Here is a 19,131-nt window from a genome sequence, read left to right as displayed (position 1 = left end):
CAGAGGTGGATACAGATCATACAGAGAATCGCGAGGTCCAAGGGTAATAATCTAGCAGGAAGTCTATCTTTTCTCCCACAACTGCCAGGAAGGGGGTGGATGCTGGGACTTCTAACAAGGTGCTGTTTCTGAGCCTATTTTAGCAGGGCAGGGGGGAGACTCTCCCAAGGTACTTTATCAACTTTTTAGTTGCCTCTAGTCACTGAAAGGAAGGTGTATTTCATCTAAATGTTTGTCTCAAAACCAGCAAAAGATTTAGGCCCTTAAAAGGAAGCTGCAAATGCCTACAGTGAGATTAGCAGCATAATTAAGTTATTTGTTTACAATTGCACCCTAGAGTCCCCATTGTGCTATACATACATACACACACACTCCAGAGAACTTACAGTTTAAACAGACAAACCAGTTAAACTATGGGACAAGAGTCCCATTTCAAAACTGATTTAGGCACTTTGGCTCCTAAATTGCTAAATTTGTTTTGAATATAGGACTTGGACACTTGAAATTTTACTTGAAGTGACTTTGAATCACAGAAGTGTAGAACTGGAAGGGACCTCGAGAGGTCATCTAGTCAGCCCCTGCACTCGTGGCAGGACTAACTAGACCATCCCTGCTCTTAAAAATCCACAATGATGACGATTCCACAATTTCCCTAGGCAATTTATGCCAGTGATTAACTACCCTGACAGTTACCAAGTTTTTCCTAATGTCCAATCTACACCACCTTTGCTGCAATTTAAACCCACTGCTTCTTAACCTTTGATAGGACAAGGAGAACAGTTTTTCTCCTTCCTCCTTGTACCTTCTATGTACCTGAAAACTATTATCATGCCCCCTCCCAGTCTTCTCTTCTCCAGATTAAACAAACCCACTTTTTTTCAATCTTCCCTTATTGCTTTCTAGACCTTTAATCATTTTTGTTGCTCTTCTCTGGACTTTCTCCAATTTGTCCACATCTTTCCTAACATGTGGTGCCCAGAACTGGACACAATACTCCAGCTGAGGCCTAATCAGCGCAAAGTAAAGCAGAAGAATTACTTCTCATGTTTTGTTTACAACAGTTCTGCTAATACAACCCAGAATGATGTTTGCTTTTCTTGCAACAGTGTTACACTCTTCACTCATATTTAGCTTGTGATCCACTATGACCCCCAGATCCCTTTCCGCAGTACTCCTTCCTAGAGAGTCATTTCCCATTTTGTATGTGTACAAACTGACTGTTCCTTCCTAATTGGAGTATTCTGCATTTGTCCTTATTGAATTTCATCCTATTTACTTCAGACCATTTCTCCTGTTTGTCCAGATCATTCTGAATTTTAATCCTACCCCTCTCAGCTAGGTATCGTCCAAAAACTTTAAGTGTACACTCTACGGCATTATGTAAATCACTGATGAAGATCTTGAATGGAACCGGACCTAAAACTGATCCCTGCAGGACCCCACTTGATATGCCATTCCAGCTTGACTGTGAAAAACTAACAACTACTTTCTGGGAATGGTTTTCTAAACAGTTATGCATCCACCTTGTAGTAGCTCCATCTAAATTGTATTTCCTTAGTTTGTTTATGAAAAGGTAATGGGTGACAGTATCAAAATCTTTACTAAAGTCAAGATATACCACATCTACCACTTCCCCCCATCCACATGGCTTGGTTCTCTGTCAAAGAAAGCTATTAGGTTGGTTTGACATGATTTATTCTTTAAATCCATGTTGCCTGTTACTTAGCTCCTTATCTTCTAGGAGTCAGCAAACTGATTGCTTAATTATTTGCTTCATTATCCTTCTTAGTACTGAAGTTAAGCTGACCGATTTGTAATTCCCCAGGTTGTCCTTATTCCCCTTGCAATAGATGGGCAAACATAGTGCCCTTTTTCAGTCTTCTGGAATCTCTCCCATCTTCCATGAATTTTTGAAGATAATCACTAATGGCTCAGAGATCTCCTCGGTCAGTTACTTGAGTATTCTATGATGTATTTCATCAGACTCTGATGACTTGAAGACATCTAACTTGTCTAAGTAATTTTTTAAACTTGTTCTTTCCCTATTTTAGCCTCTGATCCTACCTCATTTTTACTGGCATTAAGTAAGCTGGATGTCCAGATGTTACCAACCTTTTTGATGAAAACTGAAACAAAAAGTGATTTAGCACTTCTGCCATTTCCTGTTATTGTTCTCCCTCACCCCCAAATGAGTAACAGGCCTACGTTGTCTTTGGTCTTCCTCTTGCTTATGTATTTGTAGTATATTTTCTTGTTACCCTTTATGTCTCTAGCTAGTTTAATCTTGTTCTGTGCCTTGGCTTTTCTAATTTTGTCTCTATATACTTGTGTTATTTGTTTATATTCATCCTAGGTCAAATTACAAAATTTCCACTTTTTGTAGGACTTATTGAAGATTTCCTGGTTAACCCAGGGTGGTCTCTTGCCATACTTCCTATCTTTCCTACGCAGTGGGCTAGATACTCGTACAAGGTCAAACAGATCATTGCCTGAACTGGGAATCAAACCCAGGTTTCCAGTTCAAATAATTAATTTTAAAGATCAATAAAATATTAAGAAAAAATTAAGCATGTATAAGGTTGTATCTTCATGGAGGGGTATAATCAGATCTTGCTGTTTAAACCCTTGGATATCCAAATGACAATCTCTCTTTGGCTGTGGAACACACCATTTCCCCCACGCAAGCCATTCAACTGTCTTGGCTCCTATCACCATCTGAATTGCCTGGAAAACTTGAGGTAATGCCTGCTTGAGTAACAGGGCACCTTCACTTTACTATCAATATATCTGTTTACATAGTAGTCGAAGTTTAAACTGTTAATCATATATCATTATTATAAACAGAACTCTTGGTACTAAGAAGCTGTCATTTTGCAATTACTGAAATTTCTATTTTAAAGAAATACAGTTGTATAATTTGTAATTACAATGTTTTGTTTATATGGTATGTTGAGATTTGTCTTCTTTTTCCTTAAGTGATTTTATCTCTTGCTTAATCATAATAAATAGCAGTAGCTTTTAATGAGAGTCTTTTATATTGATTAGTGACCTGCCTGAACCTAACTAAATAGGAAATAAATGGGATTGAGTAATACACTGATTATCCAACCTTTACTGATTTAACAGTATGCAGAATATAGAATACAAGATTTTTGTATATAGATGTACAGGAGAGATGATTTTTCTAATTTCCAGTTGAAATTACATGGCCTGAACTTACTTATATCTCTATGCATTCCTATTGGCATCAAGGTGGTTGTACAGGGTGCAGATCAATGCACAATTTGGCCAAGAACCTTTAGGCTGTTTTACGTGACACACAGCCATTCCCTATTACTTGGCCATTTCTAAAATCTTACAGGTGACCTATTTCTCATGCCATCAGTAATAGCGAACACTTCAGAGAGATTCTAATGCTCAGAAGCTTTGAAATTTTAGCACAGCTTGAAATTCCTTATTACTATCTAGAAACAACTATATAGATTTAAGGAGCAGCAAAGTATCTCAACAAGGAATGATGCTACCTCTGTAGCATTAAATCTAAATTACTGCCTCATGTCATATAAATGTCACATTTCAGATGGCTCCTATGCTGTCTTTGATTGACCCTGAACACACAGTGAAAGTTAGAAGCTATTCTTTGTCCATCAATTTTCTTCACTCTCAAGGTAATAAGCCAGATAATTCTATCAATATTGGATTATGTATCACATTTCTTCATGATAAAATATAGCATGTTACTTATCATTCATCTTTGTTGTTGTAGTTAGACTGCTGATGCGCTTTTAAAAAATATTTTCCTTACACTGAATTATAAGGTCATATACTGAAGTGCAACCATACATCAGATAGGCCTTGAGAAGTACTGGGCATTATCTCAGCTGTTCTACCTATCTTGATTACTGCAACAGGGATATCTACACTACTCTACACAATCCCCAAACCCTTAATTTTGGGTCCTGTATTTTAGTGAATAGCTTCAATGAGAAAGGAGTCCCTAAAGGAATACTGACCCAAGCCTTGAAACTCTGACACATACCCTTCTTGGCTTGTGAAAGAGGCATGAACAACTGGTGCTACTCTCGACTGAAAAAACAATGCCTCATTCAGAGGAGGACTCTTCCTTTCCGTCTTCAAATATACTAATAGTTTGACCAACACTGAAGAAACCCACCCTGGACAAATCAGTTCTACCCAACTACTGCCCAATGTCAAACTTCCCATTCCTGAACAAACTCAAAGAGAAGCTAGCCAAAGGCCAACTACAAGCTCATCTAATTGAAGCTAAAATTCTAGACCCGTTATAATCTGGATTCAGGACAGAATATGGAACCGAAACCACTTTAGTGGCACTGAGGGATGATTGCCTCCTGTCAATGGATAAAGGACAGATCCATTCTGATCCTGCTGGAGCTCTCTACAGCCTTCAGAAACACTGCTGACCATGAGATAGTGCTGTCTCACCAGGGAGAGGGAGCAGAGGTCCAGGGTAATGCACTAAAATGGCCTGAGTCTTTTCTGGAAGGACACAACCAAGGAGCAACAGTAGAGAAGCAATTTCCCATCACTAGACCCCTCACTTGTGGAGTCCCACAAGGTTCAATTTTCTTCCCAGTCCTTTTCAACATTTACATATTGCTACCAGGCAAACTGGTCAGACCACTCTCTGCTCCGAGTTCAAGGTACATTTCTTCCACCCTGCCATCTCTAACATAATACATAGAAACACGTATATTTAAAAAAAAATAAAAATAAAAAACCTTACCAAAACAAAGGCACTGCACCTTCTCCAGATGAGAGAACAAACACTACATGACAGATGAGTAGCCACTTCATGTAATGTATTACTGGAAGGTGCTCAGATGAGCACAGTATAAGAATGTTTGTAGAACAAATGATTGCCTCTGCTGCTGCTCCTAGCTTAACTGAACAGTAGCAAAGTGAAACTTTCCCAACTCTTGTCAGTTTTTCTGCTGCTCACAGGCTTCTGAATAGCACCAGGGAAAACTCAAGATTCTGGTTAATTATCACTCTGTAGCTACTTGGCACAACTCTGAGCAGCAGAGGCACAACTGTCTGAAGACTTAAGGTGACATCTCTGCATCAGTTTATATTTGGTTCATATTTAGAATATTTTCTTCACGTAAGTGCTAAATCGGTTTTGGAGGGGGTTTTTGGTTTTGGTTTTTAAATGGAGTTTAGCTTCTTTAGAAGTAGACTGCACTGACATGAGAAAGCTTCCAACTTGTCACAGGAGAGTATATAATCCAAGCTTTTCTGGCTTGTACAACATCAGTTGAAAATAAATTTTGCCTTTTCCTTTATTTTCCTGGCTAACTCAAGTGCTTTACTCCCATGTTGTGCAGCAACTGTTGTAATAATTGACCCTGCAGATTTATCCTAATTGTGAACTCAACTGTAAAAAGTGAGAAGAAGTTTATATAGTGTTATAACCTATAATAAAAAATATTGATGGGAGAAGGTGCAAAAGGGGGGGAAAAAAAAGATCAAACTAGTGCAAACAAAAACTCCTGCTGATACCACTCAAGGACTGTAATTAAGATCATGCCCACTAAAGAAAAAAAGTGTGAGTCCCAAAATCCGTAGACCAAAATTGGTGTGTCAGAAATTAGGCCCAATAATTAGAGGATTGGCTATTCTGCTCATCACTCCTTAACAAAGATTAGAGATGGGGAAGGGGGGAGGGAGTTTCACCATCATGGCTGCCACCTCTACCATCTTCTAGGACCTCAGGAGCCACTGTGACATTGTTCAGCTTTTGTCAGCCTAGTCCTGAGAGATGTCCTGACCAGTCAGGGCCAAGAGAGGGACCCAGATGACATCAACACCTTCACTGTCTCCAGCTAAATCCCAATCACCATCTAGGATGTGAGACTGTGTCACACACACCCTGTGTATCCTTTTCCTGCCCCACCTTATTCCTTCTCTTTCCTATCCTGCTCCTTTTTCCTTCTGTTTAATAAAGGTCAGGCTTAGCCAGCCAAGACTATATATTTTGCAACACTGCTGTCAGCCTGTGACCAGAGAGAATGATTAAAGCAATTCCTTAAAACTGCCTGAAGCTGGTACAAGTTTACCAGGTCTCAGAGTGGCTAATAAGACCATGTGCCATGCTGCTGTTTCTCTAGCAGTGAAGATACTAGTGGAGACAACACAGAGACAGGAACCATTTTCTATCTTTTCTATTCTTTTTCATCCCCACTTGCATGCATTTATCTTGTTTGTCTTCTAGGAAACGGGATTAGTCTTTAACAGCTTCAGTTCATTTTTTTTTTCCTGTGCAATATATAAACACAAGCTAATGCCATGTTTATTTGTGTTAAATAAAATAATTTCCTGAAAGATTGTGATAAAAGTATGATTCATCTTGAATTGGAGAGAGGAGATTTGGTCAAAGAGATTTAAAAAATAAAATCTCGATCAGTCCATACTCCCAATTAAAATGCTATTAAATGTTGTTGGTATCTACCACAGCAATAACAGACATTTTACTTTTGTAGAATATAGGAAGCAAAAATCATTTAGATCTAGATTAACCTTATTCTAATACTGCAATATAATCAAAAGATTTATGGGCACTGGTACACCTAGAAAGTGAGTTAAGGTTTCCCAGGTTTAAAAAAATTAACATCTACAGATCATCTACTGGAAGTGAAAGCACTAGGATTTATTGTTCAAAAAGCAAAGTTTTATTCATTAATAGCTATGCATCTTTAATACGCCCATCAACACAGTGCCTAGGCATGCTACCAACACTACAGTAGTACCATATTTCCTCACAAAAAGGATATACACTTGACAGGCATGACAGACGTGAGACCCAGGAAGCATGAGGAAGTATGCCAGACAGACATGGATTTTTGTGACAGTAAGTTTTAAATGTATTTTCGGGTTCATGGCTTACTAAGCTGTTTTCCTGGGGAATCCCAGAAGGGTGGTTATTGCAAGTTCTTCAACACAAGTTATGCAAAAACTCAGTTTCTGAAGCTTTGCCTCTTGAGGAGAGGGCCACTGATCAGTGTCACCTATTAAAGGAAACCTCAACTTCATAAAGAAACACTCGAACTGTCCCACGGTTGTTCTTAATCTGAAACCTGATATGAACTTTTAACCAAGGGAACAAACCAGGTTGAGGGATTTGAAAGGCTGGCACCTTCAGAGCCCTATTTGGAGTTGAGGGAGATCTCTATTAAGCTTTTAGCATGCAGGTAGTACCTTTTATTGTGTTTGAAATGTTTTCACTATGATATTTTGCCCTAAGAATAAATGTACTTTGCTTTGTGAAGGCTGACTGGTAACTTGTGTACCCTGCTGTAGCTCCTGAAGAAAGAGAAACATAGAGATGCTGGATCCCAGCCAGACCTGATCCTTCCACAATCTCTCTCTCCAGTCTGGAGGGAGAAACATGGGTCTCTGTCCAAATGAGGTGATGGCTAAGCCTGAAACCTTAAGAGAGTTACAACTGAAACTGTGACAACAGGCCTTATGGTGTACCTTGAGGTCTTCAGAGTAGTGCACCAGGGAAGCGTGGTGTGTATAGTCAAGAGCCCTTCATCAGAAATACCATGTCTTTAGCTCTCAGATGTTGAAATATAGGATGTGTTAGCAAAAACACTATATGTACTCTTGATGGTAATATTAACCAAGATGTCTAATATTCTGTCTGACTAATGGATATTATCACCAAGTTTTTTGAAAGTGGATGCCTTAAGTTTGTCTCCTAAATCCATATTTAGGCAACTTAATAAATGGCCTATTTAAAAAAAAAAATGCTGAGCATCCAGTTGCTCCAACTGAATTCAATAGTTGCTTAACATTTTTGAAAAATCAGTTATTTTGATGTTTAAATATGAATCTAAGAAAATAATTTTAGGCACCTTATTTTGAAAATCCTGATATTAAGCTTTTGTTATAAATAAAGAGAAAATATTTGGGGTTACGTTCAACCTAGCATCTTCTCAAACAGAATTTTTGATCCAATTGGAATCACAGATTATATTATTTCCATCTAAGCACCAACAAGATACTCAGTCCCGTACAGGACTGTTAATACAGTTCCTGTCCAGAGAATTTATATATTGGAAGACAAAGTGCACTGTGATATCTAAAAAAAAGGAGCTACCTCAGGAATAAAAAACTGAAAACATCTAGGGAAGGTAAAAATACAACAGCTTAGGCGGCGCAAGCCTGGGATGCGGGAGAAGTGAAGCAGCCACGGCGTGCTCAGGGAGGAGGCAGGGCAGGGGTGAACTGGGGCGAGGAGTTCCCCTGCGTGCCGACCCCCCCCCCTTACTTGCTGCAGGCAGCCCTCTCTGTGCTCCCCTGCCCCAGCTCACTCCGCCTAAATGCCGGCAGCGACCAGGGCAGCCGAAGATCTGGCCGCCACAGTCACTGCCGAAGAAAATGGCGCTCCTCCAAATTCTAGCGCCTTAGGCAACTGCTTAGGTCACCTAAATGGTTGCACCGGCCCTTACAAAAAAAAAAAACAACTTCCTTAACAACCTCACTGATTATAAGACTGAAGCTTCCTTTATTGTTACTGTTCCGAGAAGAATATGTACAGCATTTACTAATTTCTCTGAATACTCAGCTGCCAGTGTAGCTGTTTAAGAACTTCTGCATGATATTCAGCCTGTTAATGATCAACTAGTGAAGAAATGTACAATCTTGAGTATCTATTCACTTGAACATGATTGTTTATACAAAAATGTCAAACCTTGGATGACTTTTAGAACTCCACTTTTATATTCTAAGGCTGCTTCAAGGCAAAACACACAACACAGAAGGGAAAATTCTGACATCAATAACAGAGAGAGACACTCAAATATAAAGTCAGTTTGAAGATATTCCCTTTTTACTAGAGAAGCCTCTAGTGATGATGATGAGATAGAGCCATTAAAGCACAGTCTCCAGCTGACTTCCCATTTTTTTCCTCCCCTTTCCAATTATAGTATTTAGCAGCAACAATTTTCTCTGAATGAGTTCTAGACAGACTGAACCTTCAACAGCTGCGATAACAAATGATGAATAATTTGAGGCTGCATTTAACATGTAAAGGGGCACCAGCAAATTAAAAATGTCACATTTTTGCGATTTTTAAACTTACAGCAATAGTAAGAAAAAATTCAGACTTTTATAAATGAAAACATCTTGTTTTTTATTTTTTCCAGTTTGTTTACCTTGTGCATTTGATAGAGTTGTTTGCTAGCCTATTTCATTGACTTTTTTTCACACAGCATCAGGAGAGAAAACACATTTTTAAAAATAAGGAAACAATTTTTAAAACCATAGAAATTGGAAGGAGGACTTTGTATTGGTGAACAACAATTTGAAAACAAGAATAGATTTTTAAAAAGTCATATAGATTGCTTCCCTATTTCTGCCTGAGAAGAAATGCAAAAGAGGAAGCAAGAAGAAAGAACACTGGATTCCCATTGTGCACTAAGTCACATAGCTTAACACCATGAACTCCTGAATTGCTTGCTATCTCATGAAGAACAAGATATGAGAAGCTCTGGAGGATTAAGTATGGCTGGTGAATATTTTGAAAACCTTTCATTACTCCCCACTATTCCTCCGCCCCATGAACATTGGAAACACTTATTTCAAAGAAGCTAATTGGCCAAGATTTTACCTTCCAAGCAGGAAACAAATGTTGATTTTTCCATTTTGTTAATGAACTTTATATCACTATGAAAGTATCACTGACTTTGAACACTACTGCTTCTAGACATTGAAGTTAAACTGGTTATTTGGCTCCAAAAAGGGTTTATTTTTAAAAAGTAATGTGTCAGGTCATTAAATTTTATATTACTTTCTACCACATCCTCCTGAACACAGCCTGGATCTCAGTCTCCACAATTCCTTTCCCCATCTCAATTAGCCCTGTTACACTTGATTCCTGCTCTTGCCCATCAGCCTAGTTCCACATACATGATTTTCAGTCATTTCAGGCTCTCTCTCAAGCATAGCTGGCATTTACATACCACCAATATATATATATATATATATATTTTTTTTTTTAAAGGGATGCTATCAGTTCACTTAGGCTCAAAAATTTCCATTCTTTAATGTTAATCCCATGCAGTAACCCAGACCGAGACCTTTCATTGGTAATACTCATGCTGCGGTTCTCAAGACACACATGGCTCTCTTCTCAGCTATTTTTAAGACATGATGAGACACTGTGATGATAAAGGGGCAACTTAAAAATAAAGACACACAATCATGTCTGGCAGTCTGACTTCATTTGTATTTGTGATAGCAGCCAGTGAAAATGCTGAAATGTCAAATTAGAAGTTAAGAATATTGTTCTGAGCTGTCTAATGGGCTATTATAACTTTTGTTATAAATTACAGCATTATTGTATTCTAAATGTTTCAGGGTTTTGTTTCAGGGGCCTTTGGTTGTTAAAGGTTAAATGTTAGGGCATTTTTATAAATGTACACTCTCATCCCTACTCCAAACATCCATGGGGCCAAAGATTCATCACCAGCTACACATTTGAAGAGGTCCTTCTGTATATGTATCTCCTCAGCCTGATCAGAGTTTCTGTCTGTTGGGTCTACACAAAGTTTTAGGTGGGGTCAGGGTGGAGCAAGAGACCTGTCAAAATGAAGCATCATTCCTTGATAAGCCTCTACATTTTAATGAAGAAATCCAAGAAACCCAAGAAATTTAATTAAGTCTGCAGCTATATTAATACCCTTTGGCTCCGCTGCATCTACTGCAGAAGCCATGCTCCACCGCAAATAAGGAGAAAGTGTAAATCCTGGTGGAGGCAGGTCAAATTGATATAGGACTATTCCTATCTCCTTGGATCAAGGGTTCTTTTTTTCTTTAAAGATCCCTGTGATTCATGGAGTGGGAAGCCTTGGGCCCTCTAAGTTTAGCAGGCTCCGAAGTCCTCCCAAGTGGACAACACACTGCAAGCTATGCAACATGAATCTCAGTGATGTTAGGTTTCTATTATTGAGACAATGCTATGATGTTTCATGGTACAAAGGTTTCATGGCATGAGTTTGGGATGGTTATCAGTCATGAGTAATGAAGCCATGAGCAAGTAATGCTGTCATTTCAAATGAGAGCTAATAAAAAACTTTATACCAACAAACAACCTCATATGTAAGTCTCCAAACACATAATTATGTACCCTTTTAAAGAGGGGGCAACCTTTTTCTTCAAGCTAAAAAAAAAAAAACCCACCTGTTTTAGAAGCAACATTTTTAAAAGGGATGCGATTCATGCTCTTTTGAGGTGGCTATATTAATATGCTTTAAAAACAGAAGTCAGGATTCCTGTAAAGACTATCAACTTTAGTAATCAAAATCTACATACACATATGTCTTAAAGCAACATAAAGCAGAGTCATTGCTCAACGATGATCACTGCATTCAAGGAAGTAAAATGAATTTCTAACTAGGATCTTTCTGTTTGTTTTTACATCCACCTTAAAAGAACCTGTAAATCAAGAGAAGTAAAGGAAGATTTATTTCTCTAAAACAAGAAACCAAAATATCACCTAAAGCCTTCACTAGAACAGGGGAGAACAGCTACTGCAGTTTGCACAACAAAGAAATAATAAGGCAGCCATACCTATCCCATATCCTTCATAGAGTTGTCTTTCATGCTCTATGGTCTGTTTGATGATCATCTCCCTGGAATTGTGCTGCCTTCCCTGTCTGCCTTTAATGCTGTTACGTAACTCAATCTGTTCCAGTTCATCACTGAATCGATGCAAATATCTGAAAGACAACAAGTTTAAGCTATGAGATGTCTCATAACATTTTAATAAAACGATACTGGTTTGGTCATTTGCCAGGGAAATATTTACCAGTTGCCTCTTTGCCATCTGCACCACATCTAAATATGCCACAGATCCAGTTTTTCACACTAAATTCAAGATTTGCACTATTCTTCCAAAAGAGAAATTCTGTTTAGGCTGTGACCTTTAGACTCTTACCCCTCAGACTTAGCAGAGTATAGCATGTCACCTATTGTAGCCAAGAATCTCTGGCAAAAGGAAGACTAGCACTGTACTGGGAGAACTTCCAAATTACTACAAGATATACCTATCTCCTAGAACTGGAAGGGACCTTGAAAGATCATTGAGTCCAGCCCCCTACCTTCACTAGCAGGACCAAGTACTGATTTTTGCCCCAGATCCTTAAGTGGCCCTCTCAAGTACTGAACTTACAACCCTGAGTTTAGGGGGCCAATGCTCAAACCACTGAGCTATCCCTTCATTTTTCTCATAGCTCTTTACTGAACTCTCTCCAATTTATCAACATCTTTCTTGAACTGTGGACACCAGAACTGGACACAGTATTGCAGCAGTAATTACACCAGTGACAAATACAGTGATAAAATAACCTCTACTTGTGACTCCCCTGTTTATGCATCCTAGAATTGTGTTAGCACTTTTAGCCACCGGCTCACATAAAAACATAAGAATGGCCATACTGGGTCAGACCAAAGTCCATCTAGCCTAGTATGTCTTCCAGTCTTCTGGAACGTCCTCATTGCTCTAGGACTTATTGAAAAGCAACATTAATGGTCCAGCAATCTTCTCAGACAACTCTTTTAAAACTCTTGGAAGCAAGTTATTTGGACATGCTGATTTTAAACTGTCTGATTTTAGGAGCTTCTGTTTAGCATCTTCCAGAGAAATTATCACCAGCATTTGATCAGAGTATATCATCTGCTTCCTGCCCCACCCCCATTACAGAACAGAAATATTTATTGAACACTTCTGCCTTTTCTTCATTATTCTTCATAATTCTACCATTTCCATCTAGTAACGGACCAATACCATTGTCAGAACTTTTTTGTTCCTAATATATTTTAAAAACTGCATAGCAGATTTCTCCTTGTGTCCCTTATCAATTTTCTATAATTCCTAACTTTTGGTTTATATTAATTACTATCAACTTTCCCTTTCTTCCATTTATTATATTTTATTTTTTATAGCTGCCTTCACGTCCCCTCTAAACCAGGCTGGAAGAAGTACAGCCTTCTTCTTTGATTGCCCAACACTTCCCATTATAAGACCCTGTTTTCAGTTGCTTATAACTTTGCCAAACTTTAATCACTTGATCAGAAATTTCTCAGGCTAGGTGTCTCCCTCAGGCAGAACTTTTTCGAATGTTTCAGCTAAAATGGTTTAGCCATTTCAGAGAATGAGATTAGAGAAAAGTGTTATTTTGCCTATGATAAACATATGTACTGTCATTTCTCTGAGAAGCTCTAGTGCTTCCACGCTTTGGAGCAAGAACTTGAAATTTAGTGGGGGTAGCAAGTTTGCCCTATTTTTGCCATTCCTGTGAAACAAACAGCCAAATCTGTCTAAGATATGAACCTATGAAAAAAATCACTGTTTATAGATGTTCAGTAAAGACCTGTTAAGAGTTTGGAATCTAAATTCTCCAAAGACTCTGTCAGTACTCTAGTACGCTCCAGCCAAGGCTGTACTTAAGGACTATCATAATGGTTAAACACAAGGGAGCCAAATTAAGGTTGCACAAGCAATTGTAATTCTAGCATTTCCTAATTTTTGAGTGCTTGACTTCACGACCATAATAATGCTGTTTTAATGTAGTGTTGTTTTTTTTACTTAGTGTAACCTATCTTAAGTAAACGCTCTGCAACCCAGAAAACAAAAGTCATATGTTGCCTGCTATAAGTGGTCTTTCACTAAAAAGTCAAACTAAAGTACTCTGGATACATTGAGGATATTTTAAAGTCTCATGCCATCATTTATACTGCGAAGACTTTAAAACATAAGATGGGAGTAGATCCTATAACATACACCAGTGGTGGATCTGCCCCAGAGTAGCACTGGAGATGTTCCTCAATAACACAGGTTTCATTGAACTGCATACAAAATATGCCATTAATACTGAGAGTAAAAGGAATTTACCATCATGATATAGGCATAACCTATCAAGAGACATAGCTGACAAATTGGCAACGGCGGCAGCCTTTGGTACATGCAGTCCTATGTATAGTAATGATATAGTGCCCATACAGGTCCCCACTCTTGAAATAGCTCTGGCGCTGTTCAGCTGGCCTTCCTAAAACAAAATGTGGCAAAGCTAAGAAGCGGGTCTAAGTGAAGTAGAACCTGTAGATTGCACTTTCACCAAGAAATATGACTAACACTTCATGCACTGGGGACATAAACTTTTAGATTGCTGATCATGTAGTTACTGGAAAAGATATAGGTGTATCCATTTTAATTTGAGTTTGCCTTCACTACACATGCAGAGATATAATATAAAAGTCTCTCTGGTTATACTCTGATCTCATCCAGTAGTTCCAGAATAGTTACGATCTACTTACGCTGGCATAATATCTTCACTATTAATAAATCAATGATATTTCTAATAATAAATATGAAAGGGAAATTTTTAGTATATTTAAGATTCAACTTAATTTACCAGTCAGTAAGTAAATCTTATTTCCAACAAAAAAGAGCCTTTTATATTATTGTATACCCCATTCTTACTTTTCAATTAGTTCACAGGCTTCTCTCTTTGTGTAGTCTGCTTTGCTGGGATCAAGGTGACTTTGAAACCATTGCAATTTTTCTCCTACAGGAACAAAGTATGTGTTAATTATTACAGTAGCGCTAACATAGAACAAATCCTGTCAATGTTCCTGCAATAAATCCCATTTTTCAGGGGTTTAAAATTCAGTTATAAAAAATTGCCTCACTATGGTACAAGTACAAGGTCTCAGTCTAGATATGAAATTAATACAAAGAATAGGTTTCATCCAGTTGTCATTTTTAATTTGGGAGAGAAGACAGAAGTTGTTTACAGATGTTTTCCATCTTCTTTTACTATATAAATAAATAAAATAGTTTTAAATTACTGGAAATCTGGAAGAAAATGTTACTTTTTTTTTTAAACACAATCCAATTCTTCAGCAATCAATACACAGTATATTTTTTTCAGATAGTAAAGTGCAGAGGAATTAGATGAACATCTTAAAATTATTAAAAAACATTCTGTAAGTACTGCTTGAGAAATGTTTAAAAGTACCAAAAATCACTTTCAGATCATGTTATATTACAACATGATGCGGGGGAGGGGATGGAGAAAGGCAGAATCATGATATTGGATCAATATCAAGACAATCAAATATGTAATGGAGAAACTGTCAAAATTAGCAACTTAGAGTTGCAGTATGTGAAACTGGCCTGAGGCCTTTTCATTCCCTGATCAACATATCTGCATAATTTAAGAGTAAAGTAAATTAACAAGGTAAACCATCAAACTGTTTAAAACACTATCAAATTGTGGTCTGAAATTTACCAGCCTTCCAAGCTGCTGCCTGACATCTCTGTCAATTCACAAACATCTACATGAGATGATGTAAGTATAAATTTTGGAGTAGGCTACATCTAATAATATGGATTGACAAGGCTTGGTGGTATTAATGAAATAGAGGTTTGTTCTGTAGTATGCCAAGTTGCCTACTGCTATAGTCAACCACGTGATGAAGTCCATATGTGTTGCAAAGAAGTGAAGTCAAGAGATACCATACATCTCTTAGCCCTGATTTCACTTGCAGTTGCCAAGTTGAAGTGAGAACATCCCTGGTATTCCAACAATTATACAGTTTATTAATAGATTATAAAGACAGTCCTTGCCCCAAACAGAGAACAATTGGATAGAATTCTTTTTACCAGAAAGTCTGTAAGACCTAAATTATAGGACAAACTTAATTCTGATTTCATAGAATATCAGAGTTGGAAGGGACCTCAGGAGATCATCTAGTCCAACCCCTAACTCAAAGCAGGACCAATCCTCAGCCAGATTGCCCCAGATTCCAAAATGGCCCCCTCAAGGATTGAACTCACAACCATGGGTTTAGCAGACCAATACTCAAACCACTGAGCTATCCCTCTTCAACCAAGTAGCTTATGATACTCACCTACAATGCTCAGACGCAAGGCTTTTTCATTCTTCAACCTAAAAGACAGAAAGCGCACACGCTAGTCAATCATTTTCCCAAGAGACAAATCAATGGAAAAGCTGGATGAAAATATGTTGCAGCACAATTCCACCTCTAAAACCTGCCAAAAAGTCACAACTTCTGATTTCCTTTTTTATGTGAGAGATCCAGGGCAAACAGTTAATTCAGATTTTGTAAACTATTTCCAACATTTCACTACTGCATTGTTTAAAGTAATGGTGGAAGGGAGGTGAAGGCAGAATAAAAAGACCCCTTGATATTTATTGGACACTACAATATAAACATTTTATTGTGACAAGTAGATATAAATAAGTGTTTTGATATCTTCACAAAGCCAGCCAATGGCTCAGATTTTCTTGATCTGTTCCCAAAGTTTTTTTTCTTTTTCTCACTCTATCTGAATTATGGGTTATATACTGAAACCTCATCAATTCTGAAGGATGCATATGTAACCTGTTGTTCAGTATGTGTTAAATGTCCCACTCTAGTGGCTGGTTTACAAAAGATACAAGTCTCTTAGAGCTACTACCTGAAGGAGCTGCTCAAGTAGTAGACATTCATGATTTTACCACTGGAGAGTTCAGTTCAATCTCCAGCAATGACCCACATTTGTCCTAATTTTGTTTCCAGCAAGCCAGGGTAAAATAAACAGAAGTGTTCTAATTATTTTTTACTTGGGCACTGAACAAAACATTATAATAATGGCAGATTAACATTGCCATGTTAAAGCTTTATTAACTCTTTTAAAAACAGTATTACTCTGTGTGATGGAGACTCTCCAAAAGTTATATATGGGAGAAAGAGTCTGATTAAAATATACAAAATAAAGGAGCAGATCCTCAGCTGGTATAAACTTATAGTGATACTGACTTCAGTGGTGCGAATGACAATTAACACCAGCTGAGGACCTGCCCAAAATGTCTAGGGCCAGGGTCTCAAACTCAGTTTACCTTAGGGCCAGTGACAGTCCTCAAATCCTCCCAGGCCAATAATGTCACTGAAGATGGTGTTCAGAAAAGAAAGCGTTTATATTTTATTTTTTACTTCACATTTCTTAGAAATAATAAAACTGTCATACAACTTTATACACTTCTTCACTTGCCAGAGTTTTTAGTGTTTGCCAGACACCTGGCAACACTTCAGTTCTGTCAATTTGTTGGTGTTTGGCCTCAGTGACTGAGCAGTTGAAACCTCTAGTATTGCAGCAAGGTGTGCACCAGATAGTTGAGTTCGGCATTTTGACTTGTTTATATTCATTGTGGAAAAACGTGATGCTGCCTCCATGGCTGCCTGTGTCTGGCAACTAATGATGCTGTCTCTATGGCTCACTCTGCCCGGCGACTAGTTATGGTATCTCTGTCCCTCTTCCCCAGCCAATGGGAGCTGCGGAGGGCAGCACCTGCAGCAGATATTGCTGACTGCATGCATCTCTCCGCCGTGGGCCACAATGGGGAAGTTCTCGGGCCACAGATGGCCTGCAGGTCGGAACTTTGAGACCTCTGGTCTAGGACACCTTCTACCTTTTTTGTGCAGTAGTCTAAATCTAAATAAATTAGTTTAGCAGGGGATAGCGGGCATTGAAGTTATTTTTATTTTTATTTCTTTAAACATTTCACAAGAGCAAGTTCATAAATGCTAGCTAAAAGATTAAAATGCTTACACAAAAAATTAAGTTAATGGAATTCATCTGAATGAGGGTTTGCAGGATAAGCAGACTTCAGAACTGGAATGGGAATGTGATGAGCACAGACAATATAAAGGATTTAATATTAAAACAAAATTAAAATGTGAGTTGTACCTAATGTTTGAAATAGAGACTAGTGTAGGAAAAGAGCGAAGGAGTGCAGTGCACAGAACTGGAAGCACATGGGGAGAAGCAAAGCAAAGGGAGAGATTTTAAAGGAGAGCACAGAAAAAGCAATCTCATTCCATAAATAGATAACAGCATGAAAAAAAAGAGACACCAATGAAAGAAGATGACAAAAGAAATAGCATAGGCAGATGATACAGTTTTTACAAAACAAAAGTGTATTATTAAAAATATTTGAAACACAAGTCAACCCATTATTTTTACATATTAGTTAAATCAGAAGCTTTGCATTTTATTTAGTCATCTTCAGTGTTTGCCATACCTTACATGACAACACACACAGACAATAGTGCATGTCTACAGAGTGTTGCCATGGAGAAACTGGGACGTCAGACAAACAAGCAGCCTAACTAATAGTGTAAGCTATATAGTTTCACCCTGGCTGTAAATGCTGCATATGAGGTACCCGTGTTAGCTTGTAGTGGGTTACTAACCAAAAACCACTACAATTTTTTGTTGTTTCTTTTTTCAAGGGGTGGGAGGGGGTGAGTGCTTGAATGCATGCAGGCAATATCTGTGAGCACGCATTTATGGAAACACTTAACAGATTTTCATGAAAAATGTTAACATGTAAATAACATGTGTTCTACGATTGGTACTGTACTCTGCAAGAAGAGTTTAGAGTGGGTGGCGGTTAAAGCCATGTAGATCCCAAATGAGAAAATACTAAACTTCTGATAGGATCACTGTCATTCTGTGGAATCACTAATAGGGAGAGGGATGAGGGGACTCCTAGAAATTAAAGTAGTATGTTCTAGTCAAGAGCTTAACACAAGGAATTCTTCAAATGAATATTAGGGCTTGTGGAAGTTGTTGCAGTGACAGCAAAGGAGTTTTTATCCACAAAATTAGCAGCTTTCTCAAACTGGCCCACCATTTTGGATGCAGGATTGAGCCATGTGGAACTTCACAAGTGAGTGCTTGGGGGAATGAGAAACAGTTGCCCATCACAGCAGTTTGCAGTCTGATAAAAATGCACATGTCAGCCACTCCACCTCCTCGTGTCTTAAGGTATGTCTACACTGCAGTTAAACACCTGCAGCTGGCATGCGTCAGCTAACTTGGGTTCACAGGGCTTGGACTATCTGGGGCTATTCAACTGCAGTGTAGACATTCTGTTTTGGGTTGCAGCCTGGGCGTTGGGACCCTGCAAGGGGGGAAGACTGAAAAGCGGCGGTAAAGGTGGTAGCTTTTCTTTGTTTGCAATATGGGTATCTACCCAATATTATTCTTAATTTGTACTACTGTAGTACCTACGA

At 38.3% G+C, this 19,131-nt stretch overlaps 1 protein-coding gene across 2 annotated transcripts in view; it reads right to left on the bottom strand.

The window, feature by feature from the left end:
• TMA16 (translation machinery associated 16 homolog) overlaps window positions 1-19,131 on the bottom strand; it is a 39,247-nt gene that overhangs the window by 6,414 nt on the left and 13,702 nt on the right. For both annotated transcript variants that reach the window (XM_050946714.1, XM_050946715.1), the window contains exons 3-5: window positions 15,961-15,998; window positions 14,528-14,612; window positions 11,617-11,765 (exon numbers count right to left, since the gene is read on the bottom strand). In XM_050946714.1, the coding sequence (XP_050802671.1) occupies window positions 11,617-11,765; window positions 14,528-14,612; window positions 15,961-15,998 (272 nt within the window). The remainder of the gene's footprint in view (window positions 1-11,616; window positions 11,766-14,527; window positions 14,613-15,960; window positions 15,999-19,131) is intronic.

Source organism: Gopherus flavomarginatus, chromosome 3 (genome assembly GCF_025201925.1).
Source record: "Gopherus flavomarginatus isolate rGopFla2 chromosome 3, rGopFla2.mat.asm, whole genome shotgun sequence".
NCBI classification, from domain to species: Eukaryota; Metazoa; Chordata; order Testudines; family Testudinidae; genus Gopherus; species Gopherus flavomarginatus.
Note: the sequence above shows the minus strand (reverse complement) of the source record. Positions and strands in the feature narration are given on the sequence as shown.